Source organism: Sprattus sprattus (assembly GCF_963457725.1).
Source record: "Sprattus sprattus genome assembly, chromosome: 4".
Taxonomy (NCBI): domain Eukaryota; kingdom Metazoa; phylum Chordata; class Actinopteri; order Clupeiformes; family Clupeidae; genus Sprattus; species Sprattus sprattus.
The window spans coordinates 14841583-14858194 of record NC_137923.1 but is presented as its reverse complement, the minus strand read 5'-3'; the positions used below and the strand labels follow the sequence as shown (position 1 = coordinate 14858194).

At 41.7% G+C, this 16612-nt stretch overlaps 1 protein-coding gene across 1 annotated transcript; it reads right to left on the bottom strand.

Annotated features, from left to right (window-relative positions):
* Nucleotides 1-400: 400 nt before the first annotated feature.
* Nucleotides 401-15547, bottom strand: smarca5 (SNF2 related chromatin remodeling ATPase 5). Its single transcript, XM_080837411.1, has 24 exons — nucleotides 15350-15547; nucleotides 13516-13671; nucleotides 13066-13232; nucleotides 12817-12917; nucleotides 12564-12664; nucleotides 12250-12429; nucleotides 11533-11688; nucleotides 11219-11350; nucleotides 10828-10896; nucleotides 10608-10717; nucleotides 10037-10263; nucleotides 7705-7826; nucleotides 7449-7601; nucleotides 7132-7264; nucleotides 5871-6019; nucleotides 5397-5516; nucleotides 5145-5252; nucleotides 4775-4888; nucleotides 4155-4277; nucleotides 3507-3639; nucleotides 3306-3424; nucleotides 2998-3210; nucleotides 2024-2134; nucleotides 401-932 (listed from the first exon to the last, which is right to left on the bottom strand). The coding sequence occupies exons 1-24, from the start codon at nucleotides 15413-15415 to the stop codon at nucleotides 867-869; spliced, it is 3129 nt and encodes a 1042-aa protein (XP_080693537.1). The 5' UTR covers nucleotides 15416-15547; the 3' UTR covers nucleotides 401-866.
* Nucleotides 15548-16612: the final 1065 nt, after the last annotated feature.

Genomic DNA, 16612 nt, shown 5'->3' with positions numbered 1-16612 from the left:
TTGTGTTAACTACTTGACATGTTTACCATCATTATTGCACTTACATTTGTAAAGATTTTCCTTGAATAAAAAATACCCGGATTTGACCCCTTGCCCTTTTTTGCAGTGTATAGGAGCGACCCCCGATCAAATTGTTCGAAGTAACTAAATAGCTTTTACTTGAAGGACTTTTACTTGAGTAGATTTTTAGATGGGTATATTTACTTGTACTTAAGTACAATTTCATCAAAGTAAAGTTTCTTTGACTTGAGTACAAGATTTCAGTACTTTTTACACCTCTGGAATTTAGCTTTCCGCTTTAGGACAACTCACTTCAGACAACGCATGCTGCTCATGACCAAGAGAACAACAAATCTCAACTAGACACAAATGTACAAAAGGGTATTTATTAGTGACACATTCCAAAAGAGACCAGTTCTACACTACTCAAGTAGGTAGGTACAATACAAAAAAAATAAATCAATACAAGTACTGGAATGCGGTACATAACCAACAGGCATAAATACATCTATTTTCTTACCTCACAAATTACTGATAAAAAAAAAAAAGAGGAAGAGATATGGGGATAAAAAAAAGAGGGAAAATTACAAAATAAAGCAGACATCAGAAGAGCTGTAGAATGGGGCTTACGTGACTAAAGGGGGGGGGGGGGGCAAGTCCTACCACTACTCCCTACCGACAGCGACACGCTACTCTTGAGAAACAGGTTTGAGCAATACGATCTGGTACAGTACGTGAGCAGGACCCGTAACAAGTACACTAACAAACACGTCATAGCCGCTTGCCTTTGGCCCCACTGCCGTTTGGACGTACAGAGTTGGTTCCCCTTAAACCCCTCTCTAACAGCAATCCCTGTGCCCCACTGCTCACATCTTCAGCTTCTTCTTGCGTCCACGACCGTCTGGGGTCCCCTCACCCTTGCGTTTCTGGCCCTAAAAAGAGACGAGGAAAGGAAAACAAAATTTAAATAAAACTTGTGCTTGTTTTGTATACTTTTTTGCTTTTCTTTTTAAAGCACATAAATAGACTGTATAATGTCACATGTGTAAACCTGTCTGTCTTGTTCACATAAAAACTTGTTCTTGCCTTATAAATAGTAATTTTTCCCTATTTAGTTCTAATGGGCACCAACATGGGTTCTCCAAAATGACAGCTCTTCTACTTCAAAGATTGTATGGCAAAATAACACTCTGTGAATGATTAAATCCAGAAAATTGACATTCGCCATGTTTGGCAAGGGGGTCAAAAGTCAGCGGTCCCACCACAGCTTCTCAATCTGGACTGTTTGTATTCAAAGCAATCCCCATGCATTGCACCCCGTAGGCGGGTGAGAGTTTAACTAATTGCCACACCCTGCATTCCTATGGTGTCAGGATGATTGCTTCAGCCTTCCCCCTACTGTCCCAGAGACAACTAAACCTTAGAGTGGGCCTTTGGGCTTTCTCCTGCTGCTCATTCATTTCAGCAAATAACATAAGCCCCAAACTCTCTCATGCATCCAGGTTTATTTGGTCATTCAAGTAAATTGGGTCTAATAGGCTCCCAACCTGTTTATTCACTTGCAACTATTACAGTTGTACTCATTTGTTTGGGTTACACATTATTCAGTTTGACTGATACTTGCAACATTATTGCATCTTATTGTTTTTAAATAAACTGGTCATTCATACACCTCCCCATGTGCCGTGCCATGCCATTACTGAGATCTACCGATTTGAATACATACAATTTAACAATTGAATGGAGTCAGAATTGTTTTACCGCAATATTTACCACTAATGCCTTCTGCTGTGACATAAGGTTCAAGCACGTATAAACCTTCGAGCCTGATGTTTTCTGTGTAGTTGGAAACATTTTGGCTGACCTCAAGCATTTCTCAGTTATAAGTATGACCTCAAGGTTAAACAGACAGTCTATAATCGTTTTCTCCAATATTTGTATTATTTGAGTCAGCTTAGGAGGGGGCGAGAGAGAGGCCAGTGAGGGATATTAAGAGGAGGGAGGGAAAGAAGAAGCAACTTACTGAGGAAGTGCGAGGACCTCTCTTCTTCTTCTCTGCTTTCTCCCTCTCTTCCAGCTCCATGTTCTCTCGCTCAATTAGCGTGATCAGTGTGTTACACCTCCTCTGCAGTTCCTGTGAAGACACACACACACACACACACACACACACTTTCTTTACTTCAGGTTTCATCCAAAGAAACTGCATAAGTTAATGCTAGCTGACTTTGTACTCCAAAAAGTAAATTAAATCATGACAAAACAGACAGACAGCCACACACATAGCTTTGTAATCATTGTTTAGTCTCATCTTGGATAGTATCAAATGATCAGTTGAGTCTAAATTAAATGCAATCCCTTAAGGACTACCAAAACAGATGACCATAAAATGGTACCTTTTACCTTTACCGTTTAAAGTGGCATCTAGTGGTGAGGTTGCTGAATTGCAACCAGCTGAATACCCTTCTATTTACAAGCGTGTGCAAAAACCTTCATAGTTACAGGTTTATACACTAAAGAGCACATCATTTTGAATACTATATTTCATCTCTACAAATAGATACCACTAAAAACTACACACTATCTTCAGTTCGATTCAATTTTATTTCTTTAGCACCAACAATTTCAATTGTTTCCATTTGCTTTACAGAGCCCAGAGCCTGAACCCCCCCAGAGCAAGCACTAAAGCGACTGGTGCAAGGAAAAAAACGTCCTTTTAAGAGGAAGAACCTCTGCTCAAAGGGGGAACCTATCTGCTTTGGACTGGCCAGGTAGAGAGATGTAGGCGGACACACATGTTATAATGCAGACACAGCTGATAAATCATTAGGTTTCCCCATTCCTTTCACTTCAAACTCCATTCTATGATAGGCTAACAGACTTGCCACCTGTAACCATCTTAAATGAAACGATTCACTGCAACAGGCTGCCAGCTACACCACTCACCAACCAAATCATTACAACATCAACACTGGCCCACCATGGCCCCCCATTACTCACCATGGCGGTGCGGGACTTGAGGAACCAGTCAAAGCGGAACTGTGGTGAGTTGCGGATGCACTGGCGCAGCTCATCATAGACGCTCTCCTTGTCGAAGCCCAGCTTGTGCAGCATGCAGATAAGGAAGCGATCCTCCTCCTCGGTGTAGTTCTTGCCCTTATTGGTGCCGTAGGAGATCCGCAGCTGATGGAACGGAGCCTTGTAGCGACCGATCTGTCACAACAGCGGGACAACAGAGTTGTAACTTCTTCACGATGTGGGTTAATAAAGCTGCTAGTCATTTAAAGGGGATGTTTAGGTGGTCCTACCTTTGAGTCTAGTGCTTTCTTAATGCTAATCCTCCTCTGAATCCTAGCCTCACCCCTCTCAATTTGGGCCATGATCTTCTCAATGTCCTGCAGTTCATTGCATCGTTCCCAGAACACAGCTACAAAACACACACACTTAGTTTCAGACCAAAAGTACACTTGAAAAATGCATCTACACTTGAATCATGCCAACCAACATACCAGAATATTCCATGACCTCCTCTGGTGTTTTGCCCTCGACCTCACGGGCAATGTTTTCAAGGTCGTCTCGTCCCCACTTCTCATTGGCCTTGATAAACTGGTTAAAGTCCCGCTTGTTCCAGATGGTAAATCCCTGTCAGAGGATGTATAAGCAAGAATTTGTACTGAGAAACTGAACAGATCATAAAAGTGAAATGTTGCGTCTCATGGCATCTTACAGTGTAATGTCACCCCAGGTCTGAGCCTAACTTCCCCAACTGCATAATTCTGAAAAAAGCTTAAAAGTGGGCAAGGGGCTGGGGACGTCATGACACTCCCATAAATGACGAGTCTCTATCAGCGAATGAAAATGAGACTCACTAGTGGGGGCTAGGAGATTTGAGCCACCAAATTCACGACGTATAGAAATCTTTGTCAGCATTTGCATTGCAAGGTTCAACATGACTTTAAACATTAGATGGTGTGACAAAACGCATAAAATGCAGATTTGCATAAAAATGGTAATTTTGTCAATATGAACACCAGCGTTGATGCGTTTTATCACTATATAGTCATATCATTTAGTTAAAAAAAAACATTTAATCATCCACTTGCTCTTATTATCTATAGAAGCTACTACCGGGTAGGCATAACGTCGTCATGGGTTACCTGTGTGAGGAGGTTCTCCTTCTCCTCCAGCTCCTCCTCAGTCAGTGCCTCCGCCTCGTCAATCTTTGCCTGCTCCTCCTTTTGTGCCTGGGCCGCATTCGGCAGTTCTGGGTTCCGTGGAACCTGTCAGCAAACCAACATCTTAAACCCTTACTTCATCCTTGCCATATGTAGTTAAAAGAATGAGATGACCACAAATGCTCATTGGACTAGACTCATCATGCATCGCTGCTATATCTATCTATTACATTTTAATTTATTTAAATAGACTGAAGCAAAGCCTTTGGCTTAATGGGTAAGTTGTTTGATGGCTATGAAACCACTCAGTCAAGCAGGCTATACAACCAAGTGGTTCAAAAACATTATACTGAAAATAAATCTTCCTATGCTGTGTATTTCCCTATATGTATTGTATTATTGCAGAGAGGTGTGGTAATTGCAAACAGATGTAATCATCAACTCCTTTAGCCAACTGCTGTCCATCAAATCTCACATGATGGATTCTTGTTAGTTTAGCATTCATAAAATGGAGACTTTCAACTAAGAACAAAGCACCAGATGATAAAAACCATCACATACAAGACACACAGGTTATTTTGGTCCAGTGCGAGGAGCATTACCTTGTAGCCAATGGTTTTCCTGTAATAGAGAATCTCTTTCTCCAACAACTCAAAGAGTCGTGGGGGGAAGAACTGGAAGTCCTGAACGTTGGGCTGCTTTGGAGGTCTGGGAGCCTAAGGGGCAGACAGAGCGATGAAGGTTTTCAGTGTCAGGAATTACCAGCTACTCATCAAAACAGTTATAATTTTTGTTCCAGGTTCCACAACACATTTCTTAAAAAAAAAATGGAAAAGGAATTTATATGGTGAGAAATTAAAAGGCCTCCAATGATATTATTGTATTAACAGATTTCTTAGCACCTTCCTATACTAAGAGACACATATTCCATTGAAAGTCAGTGGTGAGTTGAAGGGGAACTGGGCATCTCACCTTGGGGGCTTTGGGTTCACTGACACGCAGGGCCTCCCTGAAGTAGGCATCCACAGCATAGTTAGCTTTCCGCTCTCGCTTGGGTGGCTCAATCCAGTTTGTGATGACCTGTAATTAGACCAGTAAAGGAGTTCCTCAACAACACGCTGTGTAATAGGAGCAAACCTAAACAACCAACCATTACTGAATTCTATGCCACAGTATTAGCCTGCAATTATTTCAAACAAATGTCATTACAAAAAATAAACATACCTTTTTCTTTTCTCTGTAATCCTCCCCTTCAAAGTTGTAGACACTGTTCTCTGTGTCGACAGTGAAGGTACGCAGGGAGCCTTCACCAAGTTTGCTCATTTTCTCCTTCAGTTCCTCAGTCTGGTGGGTACAGACACAGCCGTGAAGACTCAGATTAAGGACCACTTTCTAATGAGGGCTACTTGTGTAGAACTACTAGCCAAGGCCACAATGCAAGCTTTACACTACCATATTCCTGCTTGGGAAAGAGCCAAAAGAAAGTACCAAGCTTTACAACAACAAATGTACATACAATATGCTAAACATAATTATAAGCGAATAGGTTATGTGAGAAGGTGAAGTGTATAGGTGGCCAAAGACCAGATGAGTCCACACATGACTAAAGCTGGCCTGATCTCGGGTCCCTCACCAGGGTCTTCCACTACCTTCCCAGGGACACTAGAAAAACACAAAACACCCCCCGAAAGCCCATACCTTCTTCTCGCCTCTTTCCAGAATCTCGTTGATGTCCTCATCAGTGATATCGCTCTCCTTGGAGGCGAAAACATGTGTGGCGCCGTGCCTGATGATGGACAGCATCTCGTCTTTGCCCAGCTTGTTTTGGAGTGGGTCCACCAGCCGGCCTATGAAGGACAGGGAGAAGGTTGGGGGCTTTGTTAGCAACACTTGATATGGTGGCATTCACGTTCTCAATGGCATGATGCCTACACATCTCCATCTGTGCCAGATCTAATATGGGGTTACTTTCACTTGCTCTGAAAGTCTGTCAATCATCCCAGAGCTAGATAGGGGTCTGAGTAAATTGGTTTTCAATTTCTCAGTAATGTTACACAGGGCTTTAATGCTGCAATGTGTACAGGAGGTGCAATGTAACGCTGTTAATTTTTCCATCAAGTGACATAATCCCACTTCAGTAACCACCGAATAGGGATGCAATAGCAATTTGGCTATAAATACTCCCACAGCTTTCGTTAATGCTTCAGTCAAGGTTTACGGTGCCGTTTCTTCGTTAGTTCGTCTGCATGGCAGCAGGAGAACACAAAAACTACTTCCTTCATTTCCAAGAAAGATGTAGCATGGGCCTGGGAATAACCCATTACATTTCAGAGTGGATCAGACTCACAAGGCAGCTCCGCATATTTAGTTTCACCTTGGCTAATGTTGCTAGATAGGGTATTTGGCCTTGGAGTAGGTCTGCGCTCTACGAGTGCCCTTGTCATTTCTTGTTTATTAAAAAAAATAAAAAATAATCTTTCACACATTGTTGTTGGAAGAAAACAGCTTGAGATTGTTGTGTTTTTGCTATTGAATGGACTCTCCTTGGGATAGGGCCAAGTGATGACGACGTGAATGAGACATCATGTTAGAACGGTTTCCACTTGAGTAGCCAACAGGGACAAAGCAATGTGAGCAGACTCTACTTTGTTTGTTACCAGTCGTCTTATCCTCATCATCGCATTGAACACTGAATCTAAAACTTTCACACACAACATACTCTCCATATGTGCTTCTCTGTCTAGCTGTCAAGTCAAAATTTAGTTTTTAGTGTCCTCCCTCTTCTCCGCTCCTATTTGCATACAGAGCAATTCTAACTGGCTCAAGACATTTTCTGTGGATCTGAATGTACAAGCAAGTTTTGAAAATGATAAGAAACTGACAATCGGTTCGACAATATTGAGTGTACTGTTGTATCCCTAGTATTTGTGTGTGTGTGAAAGAAAAAAGAACACTTTACCTTGCTGGATGACAATGGAGTCCAAGCGAAGCTTCATTTCAGCTCTCTCCACAATGCGCTCCTCAACAGTATTCTCGGTGATGAAGCGGAACACACGCACCTGTTTCTTCTGACCGATTCTGTGAGCACGATCCTATTGGTGGAGGGGCAAAAAACAAACCATGAGGAATTTTAGAACCAATACTTTCAGTGCACTTAGTACTCAGTATACAGTATACAGGGTCCATTGAGTATACAGGTTATCAATGTAAAAAATATGAGTAGAGATTGTTATGGGTAGTGCAACAGTACAGGGCGCCATAATTAAATGTACTGACCATGGCTTGCAGGTCGACCTGGGGGTTCCAGTCAGAGTCGTAGATGATGACCACATCTGCCGTGGCCAGGTTAATGCCCAGGCCTCCAGCCCTGGTGCTCAGCATGAAGACAAACTTGGAGCTTTCGGGCTCGTTGAAGGCATTGATTGAGATCTGAGAGAGATGGGGGAGGAAACCAAAGAGTACAAATCAAATATTTACTCATAATGCATATTTATTTTCCAGTGTTCCTAAAGACAATACACAAGGTCATTACCTGTCTCTCTTCGTGAGCGGTCTGTCCGTCCAGACGGCAGTAACCCCAGTTACGCCACATGCAATAATCTTCCAGGATGTCCAGCACCCTGGTCATCTGACTGAAGATGAGTACGCGGGAACCTGATAAAGGAAGAGTGTCAGATGCTGATACAAACTGCTTCTCACACATCGAATCAACTAAAGTATTGTTGTATGTATTGTTGCATAAATTAGTTGTTTGTAATTCATGATTGTAAGAAATTATGGAATCATGTTAAGGATCAATCAATGTATAAGTGATCTATGTTTGAAGTGATCTATGTTTGAAATGTATATACAGCCGCGGAAAAAATTAAGAGACCACTTCAAAATTATCAGTTTCTCTGGTTTTACTATTTATTGGTATGTGTTAAAGTAAAATGTACATTTTTGTTTTATTCTATAACCTACTGGCAACATTCCTACCAAATTTCAAATAAAAATATTGTCATTTAGATCATTTATTTGCAGAAAAATGACAATTGGTCAAAATAGCAAAAAAGATGCAGTGTCTTCAGATCTCGAATAATGCAAAGAAAACAAGCTCATATTCATTTTAAAACTACACAATACTAATGCTTACACTTAGGAAGAGTTCAGAAATCAATATTTGGTGGAATAACCTTGATTTAAAATCACAACTTTCATGTGTCTTGGCATGCTCTCCACCAGTCTTTCACATTGCCGTTGGGTGACTTTATGCTACTCCTGGCGCAAGAATTCAAGCAGCTCGGCTTCTTTTCATGGCTTGTGACCATCCATCTTCCTCTTGATCACATTTCAGAGGTTTTTTATGGGATTCAGGTCTCGAAATTGGGCTGGCCATGACAGGGTCCTGATCTGGTGGTACTCCATCCACACCTTTACTGGCCTGGCTGCGTGGCATGGAGCATTGCCCTGCTGGAAAAAACACTTCTCAGAGTTGGGGAACATTGTCAGAGCTAAAGGAAGCAAGTTTTTCTTCCGGGACAACGTTGTACTTTGCCTGGCTGAGGTTTGTAAAAGACCATAAGGATTGAAAAAAGCGGACTGGAGGGTCTTCTAGTTCGTCTTCTCTGATGAGTCCAATTTTCAGCTTTGCCCAACACATGGTCGTCTGATGGTTAGACGGAGACCTGGAGAGGCCTACAAGCCAGAGAGTCTTGCACCTACTGTGAAATCGGACTCATCAGAGAAGACGAACTTAGAAGAACATCCAGTCCGCTTTTTCAATCCTTATGGTCTTTTACAAACCTTAGCCAGGCAAAGTACAACGTTGTCCCGGAAGAAAAACTTGCTTCCTTTTGCTCTGACAATGTTCCCCAACTCTGAGAAGTGTTTTTTCCAGCAGGGCAATGCTCCATGCCACACAGCCAGGCCAGTAAAGGTGTGGATGGAGTACCACCAGATCAGGACCCTGTCATGGCCAGCCCAATTTTCGAGACCTGAATCCCATAAAAAACCTCTGAAATGTGATCAAGAGGAAGATGGATGGTCACAAGCCATGAAAAGAAGCCGAGCTGCTTGAATTCTTGCGCCAGGAGTAGCATAAAGTCACCCAACAGCAATGTGAAAGACTGGTGGAGAGCATGCCAAGACACATGAAAGTTGTGATTTTAAATCAAGGTTATTCCACCAAATATTGATATCTGAACTCTTCCTAAGTGTAAGCATTAGTATTGTGTAGTTTAAAAATGAATATGAGCTTGTTTTCTTTGCATTATTCGAGATCTGAAGACACTGCATCATTTTTGCTATTTTGACCAATTGTCATTTTTCTGCAAATAAATGATCTAAATGACAATATTTTTATTTGAAATTTGGTAGGAATGTTGCCAGTAGGTTATAGAATAAAACTAAAATGTACATTTTACTTTAACACATACCAATAAATAGTAAAACCAGAGAAACTGATAATTTTGAAGTGGTCTCTTAATTTTTTCCGCGGCTGTATGTTGTGACTTGACCTGAGTACATTTGTTTACACTTAAAATTTCAGGAAGGCACAAGAGTGGGTCGCTTTTAACGGATTTCAGAAGTGTGTGTGTTTATATATCTCACAAGGCTCTGCTATATTACTAATGTGTGAAGCCAAAGCAGATTCAAAAACCTTTAAAGAATCTTAAAGACTCAACGTCTTGTCAGGACAAGCAGCCAACGAGGTTTCTGATTATTTTGTACCCGTTACTGAAAGTCTGTTCATGTAAGAAATATCATGGCAATAATCACTCGTTTCAAAGAACCGAACTGTGCGTTATCGTGAAGAGCTACACACTTGAGTGTTTTCATGCGCAACTACAAAAATGCGCAAAGTTACAATTTTTGCAACATACCTTGGGCCTTCATTTTGGGCAGCAGCTTGTCCAGCACCACCATCTTTCCACTGTTGACCACCAGGTGCGAGTCAGTGGTGTAGGGGGGCCCTGGCTCCGCACCATCGAACAGGTAAGGGTGATTACAGCACTTCCTCAGCTGCATCAGGATGTTCAGCAGACGCATCTTGTCCATCTTACCCGCCGAGTTGAGGATGTCAATATCCTTCATCAAGATCTTTGTGTACCTGAAAATTTCAAAGAAAGAAAGAAACTCATCAGGGTTGACTGAAGGCTACACTCTAGAAACCTCAAGCATACCAACTTTCACTCCACACATGCACTTGGGGAAATGTAATCTGTACTGACAACAATAATAACAAATAAACAAAGCAAGGGAGATAAAAGGGTAGACGTTGAGAAACAGTATAATTTGGAGGGTGTCCCAGTGTTTAGGAGATTCTACAGGCAAATGCAAAACAGAGTGAATTTTTAAGACAGTTAAATCACAAAGACAATTAATACCCAAAGGCCTTGCTCGTATAAGTCGGAATCCACAACTGTTATATTTCAGTAACGAAGTGAACCTTACCATTCTCTCTGCATCTTGCTGAGCCCAACATACATCTTCACCTCCTTCTTAGGCAGCAGAGATTTCTCCACATCAGCTTTGATACGACGCAGCAGGAAGGGACGCAAGACCTGGACGGCAGGAGGGGGACAGCCACATAAGATATGGAGGATTAATGAGTGGAATTGGATGTGTGGTGGGTTCCAGGGCCCTTGTGAGGTGACGGGGCTGGTGTACTCACAGTGTGCAGACGTTCCACAAGTTTCTGGTCTCCCAGGCAGTTGTTTGTGTCAAACCAGGAATCAAAGTCCTTCACAAACAAAAAAAAAAGAAATGTTTTAAAGTGTTTTACCTGTAAGTTGCCCATAAATATATTGTTTGGAAGTCTTCATTGTAACACATTATGTTCTACAGTGATCTCCCTGCTCTACTTGGCATCATGCCCTCACCACCTGTAGAAGTGGCAGGATATCAATAAACCCCTGCCTACTGTTTACTATTAATTAACTTTATACTTAAGTACAAACACCTGCTATGTACCTCGATACATCGTTACAGCCTATGTGCATTCACACCCGGTTACTGTGACTATGTACTACTCTTGTGACATAAATACAAGAAGGGACTCATACCTCAGAGGAGTTGAAGACATCGGGCAGCAGGAAGTTCAGCAGAGCCCACAGCTCATGGAGATTGTTCTGGAGCGGGGTTCCAGTCAGCAGCAAACGGTTGGTGGTCTTGAACTCACGTACGATTTCTGACAGCTGCAAAACAAACACCATTGCCTGTTACAGACTCTAAATGCATTGTTTCACTACAAATATAACGTAACTGCTTAAATGCAGTTAAAAGCCTTTACTGATGAATGGCTAAGCAATTGTAGACAAGCAGTTCATTAGTTGAAGAAGCATCCAAGTTGCTGCTGTATGACAGAAAGAATCCTGACCTTTGACTTTTCGTTCTTGATGCGGTGGGCCTCATCAATGACAAGGTACCTCCAGTTGAACTTCTTGAAGACCGCACGTTCAATGATGAGCATTTCATAGGAGGTCACACACACATCCCACTCCCCTGGCAACAGGGTGTCACGGATGAAAGCATTCTGAGATAAGGGAGGGGAGAATACAAAAACAAGAAAGAGTGTGACTACACAGCACAGCCCTGTTGAGGCAGAGTTTGCCCTCACACAGATATCAGGAACGTATGTAGAATAAGACCAAACATGGGACAACTAATAAAATGCATTGTACCGCCAAACTGAAATGTGCTTCTCGTTTTCCCCATAACATTTTCTAATAATCACTGACTATACTCCCTGATCACATGTAATATGACAATTGACCACATATAATTAGCCAATGCTGAACAAATTAACACAACACAATAACGCATAGCATGCAGCCAGAGAGAATAACCTGTAACTATGTAGGTGCAAAAAACTAAGTTGCTCACAAACAAAATTAGCAAACAGTAGAAATAACATTATTCATATATGCAGACTCAGTAATGTGTGCCCCACCATTACATTCAAAGGTCCAGACCAGATAAGCCCTGGTCACCCTTAGCAGTAATATAAATATAGCAGCCAAATGTATAAGATAGCTGGGTTTTGGCATGGCAGGGCTAACTGGTATGAAACTTTGAGGTGTAAGATGATGCTCACCCTCTGTTCCCGGTCACCAATAAGGCAAACAGCTCGTAGGGAGGGCACCCAGCGCTTAAACTCATTCATCCAGTTGTAAAGCGTCGACTTGGGCACCAGAACCATGTGTGGCCCCGGAATGTTACGGTAGTGCTTCATGTAACCCAGCAATGAGATGGTCTGAAGAGTCTTCCCCAGACCCTAGAATACCAAGGAAAGGGGGTAGAAAGACAGAAAAGAGCCAAGCATTATTCATTATTCAGATCGTAATGCAAAAATGCATGTTATGTGGATGTAATTGTGAGGAAGACCAGCAGAAAAAGAGACAAGCATACCATCTCATCAGCGAGGATCCCGTTGATGCCATTCTCATAAAGGGAAATGAGCCAGTTTAACCCACGAACCTGATAGTCCCTGAGCTTACCATTTTTGACATCTGCAAGGACACAGAATTTCCAAGGGCAAATTAGAGAAGCAGGATTTGCATCAGGGTATACAGAGGGTGTCACACCAGGGCTTGAGGGATAAAATACATCTTATAGTAAGCTACAAACAGACAGGCAGAGAGAGTATAGGCATATTCCTTACAGTGGGGGGAGTCATCAAAACGTGTGCACACGTTGGTGGTTTTGTTGCTTTCACTCAACAACTCTTCGTCCTCCTCCGTCTCTGTCCGCCGGTGACGGTTGCTGTGGCGATGCAAAAAAAAAAAATGGTTACATTTCCAAGTCACCTTTGGAAGCATTTAACTCCTTAGTGGTGGTCCTGTCTACATCACAGCATGTTTTTCCATCCTTAAAGGACCAATATAAGGGAACAAGCAGGGGGAGTACTCACTCTGCAGCTGAGAGCAGGTTTTGCTTCTCATCCTTCTTCATGCGGGGACGCCCCGGCTTCATCTTCAGAGGGGAGGTGGGGGTTTTCTGGGCTGCTGGCTGGATAAAGTGAGCAAACACCTCTGTCTGTTTCAGGAGGTACTCAAAGCGGTTGGTCCGATCGGTTTCCTAAAAGAATGGGGAGACAATGATGAAATAACATCAATACCAAACAGTATCAAACAGAAAAGTGCATAAAATAAGATGCTACTATTCCTGGTTCACAGAGTGGATGCACCGTGTTACACACAGTTCACAAATATTTTCAGTGTTTTTGTTTTGGGTTTGAGCTGATGAATAATTGTCCATCTTTTCAAACACTATTACTAGCACATATTGTATGTTTTCTTTTCATAATAATTTTTAAATCTACTTTTTCCATCATGTGATGGACTCCCAGTAAAGTCCTCACCACTTTCTCCTCATATCCTGGCAACAGCAGCCCCTTCTCTTGAAACTCATTTGGAGAGGAAGAGGATGATTCCTCTTTACTCTCCTGTCCGACCTCGGAGGCTTCCTCCTTGCCAGTATCTGATGCTTCATCCTTGCCAGTATCTGATGCTTCACCCTAAAATGGCAGACAACAGGTTTACAAAACAAATCAGTGAAACTAGGGGAAGTTAAAACACTGACCCAGTGACCCCTACTCCCCAGGTCATAACTTTATGATACTAGAACTACATCAATCTGCATTTCGGTCAAAATCATACACCGTTGTGTGTAACACATGATAGTACGTGTGAAAGATAATAATACATGTCTTACACACACACACAATTATATAACATTACGGTACCATATTACAAACAACAACGAAGACATCAAGAACGAAGTCGAGGTGTTTGTGATGGGGCTGACGTCATAGCCAGTCACCGGGCATATTGTATAAAATGTCATCGGAGTTGCGTTTCTAGGCTACATTTCACTCGGTGACACATTTTTAAACGCGCCAACAGAAAACGCAACAACGCTGAATACATTGCGCTCACATTATGATACGAACAGGCTCTTCAGATTTTGCTTTCCATTAATTGTCATTGTGGTCTCAGACACAAGCTCGACTAGTTAACGGGAAACCGCCTAGCCTTATCAGCGCGCCAACATGGTAGGCCGTCGTGGCTGCAATCAACGGAAAGCAGTGTACAAAATGAACACACTAAACTGGTTTAAGTAATCCATTTAATTAGAAGATTAATATTACTTAACAAGGACGATATGGTACCGGATGGGTATTAAATCGCGGTCAAGAAAACAGAGGCGACACAAAGCTCCATAGAGGCTGGCAGCGTTTTCAAAACAAACCTGAGAATACAGTGGTGGTGGTCGTGCAGTCAAGCTAGTTTGCGTATGCTAGGTGGCTAGCAAACAAGCAAGTAAGGTTACCAGAGGCACATCTTACCATATTATAACGTTACATCAATCTACACCAAATAAACATCGATTACAAGACCAATATAAGTGACTCTGTAAGATTGAATTGGAGAGCTAACATTAGTTTAGCGAAGTTACAAATGAAATAGTTCAGAAAAGTTTGTATCACTATTAGCCAGCTAACCGAGCCTTTTCCGAGTGAGCACATCCTCACTTGTTTAAGCCACGCAGTCCAACGCTTACTGGTAAGTTACAATAAACGAAGGCGATCATTTCATTTGACGACTAAGTTTGAATAATCAAGAAAATTGGTTAAAAATAGCAGTTTTTGTTTTTTACGACTAGTCTCGAACCCTTGAATTCAATAAACCACGGTGTTTAGACGCAACTGATGTTTCCTAAGGATGCATGGCGTTAGCTAATTATCACTTAGCCCGCGAATTAACCAATAACTGTTCTTAGTTCAAGTTATTATAAAATCAAATAAAAGTTTAATACAAACATTTATTCATTAGTAAATAGGCATACACTGATCACATAAACTATCGTACAGCCACGGGTCAGAGAAAATGGATGCCTATGGTCTCTAGCTAGCTCGCTAACTGGCTAACATGAAGTAACAGCTAAACTGCAATCACCGGCGTTGCCATTGTTTGGCGCATCTGCTCTAAGAAACTAGCATCATAACACTTTCTCGCAAGCGAGGTCAGATAACGCGTCTTGCAAATTTGAGACATCATATACAACACAAATACAACATGAATACTGAAACATGTGGCTATACTGCCACAAAGCTTCACAAAAAGTTTCAGCCCGACAGAGTTGTAAGTCAATATCAAACTAGACAGCGTTAGCTAGTTAGCTACTTTTCTTACCACTGCCCCGACTAGAAGTTCAGCCTTCTCTTCCCGCTTGTCCTCGCAGGTCTCCTGGTCGGACATTCTCGGGCAATTCAATTAGGGTAAAATAATTAATCACAGATGGAAAAAAGTCTTCTGTTCAAGATCCTCACGTTTCTAAGTCCAAATAAATACGAAACAAAAAAGACAAATAGCACTACTAGGTAATTTGTTTACAATGAAGCCAGAAGAGGCACAATTGTACGCGCTCGTACGTGCAGGTCCCTCTGCCCGGCTTTTTGTGTTCTTCTTCCCCTGCTATTATTCAATGGTGGTTCGTCACCGCTTGCAGGGCTCCTCATTGCCACCTACAGGTCCAATCATAAGTTACAGCAAGTGTGTACGGGTTGAGGGTGGAAGAGCGGAATGAGAAACGACCACTTATCGTGAGCAAGATCATTTGGCTCAGCTCAGCTTTTAGCTCCGATACGCCAACAAGACTAAACTAAAAGCCAAACAACTCTTCCTGGCTTTTATAATTCAGCTACATTTAGCAATAATTTGACTTATGATTGGTCGGGTCGGCCTATGTGTGCATATGACAATTAAGTTATTCAATGTAGGCTATATGTAAAATCTTGTAATTTCCAGAATGCGGTCATTTTACATTATGTCTGGTGTAAAAACACGGAGGTAGAGTAAGCAAAAGCTGTTATCAAGTAAAGGTATTGTCACTCTATACTATACTATGAATAGTGACTCAAGTAGCCTACAAGTTAAAGTACCCATCAAAATAATCACTTGAGGAAGAGTAAAATGAACTTCGTAAAATAAGTGGGTATTTCTTAGAATTCGGCCCATTTCAGTCCACAGGGTGTAATTATATTAAAAACGAATTAAATCTAATACATTTTAGATCCATTAATTAGTATCTAGACAAAAACAAGCCTAGACCTTTTTTATGGTTGCTCTTACTAATGATTTTCACACATTTTATTGGTGTTTAGTGGTAGGCTACAATATCAGTGTTTTGCAGTGGCGATTCCCCCATTGAGGAAAGGGAGGAAGATCCTCCCTAAAAGTAATAAAAATAATAAAAATAAAATATATTTAACATATTTATTAAATAATTGTTAGTATTTCATAGGTATTTGATAGGTTATTAGCGGTAAAAGTCTATTTTAGCACTTCTAAATAGCTAAACGGTCCGCTGAGGACCGTCCTCCCTAACCCCCTCATTGACTCCCATTATAAGCGCTCAAAACCTGGGCGAAGCGCGGGCTTCTCATTTTAACATTG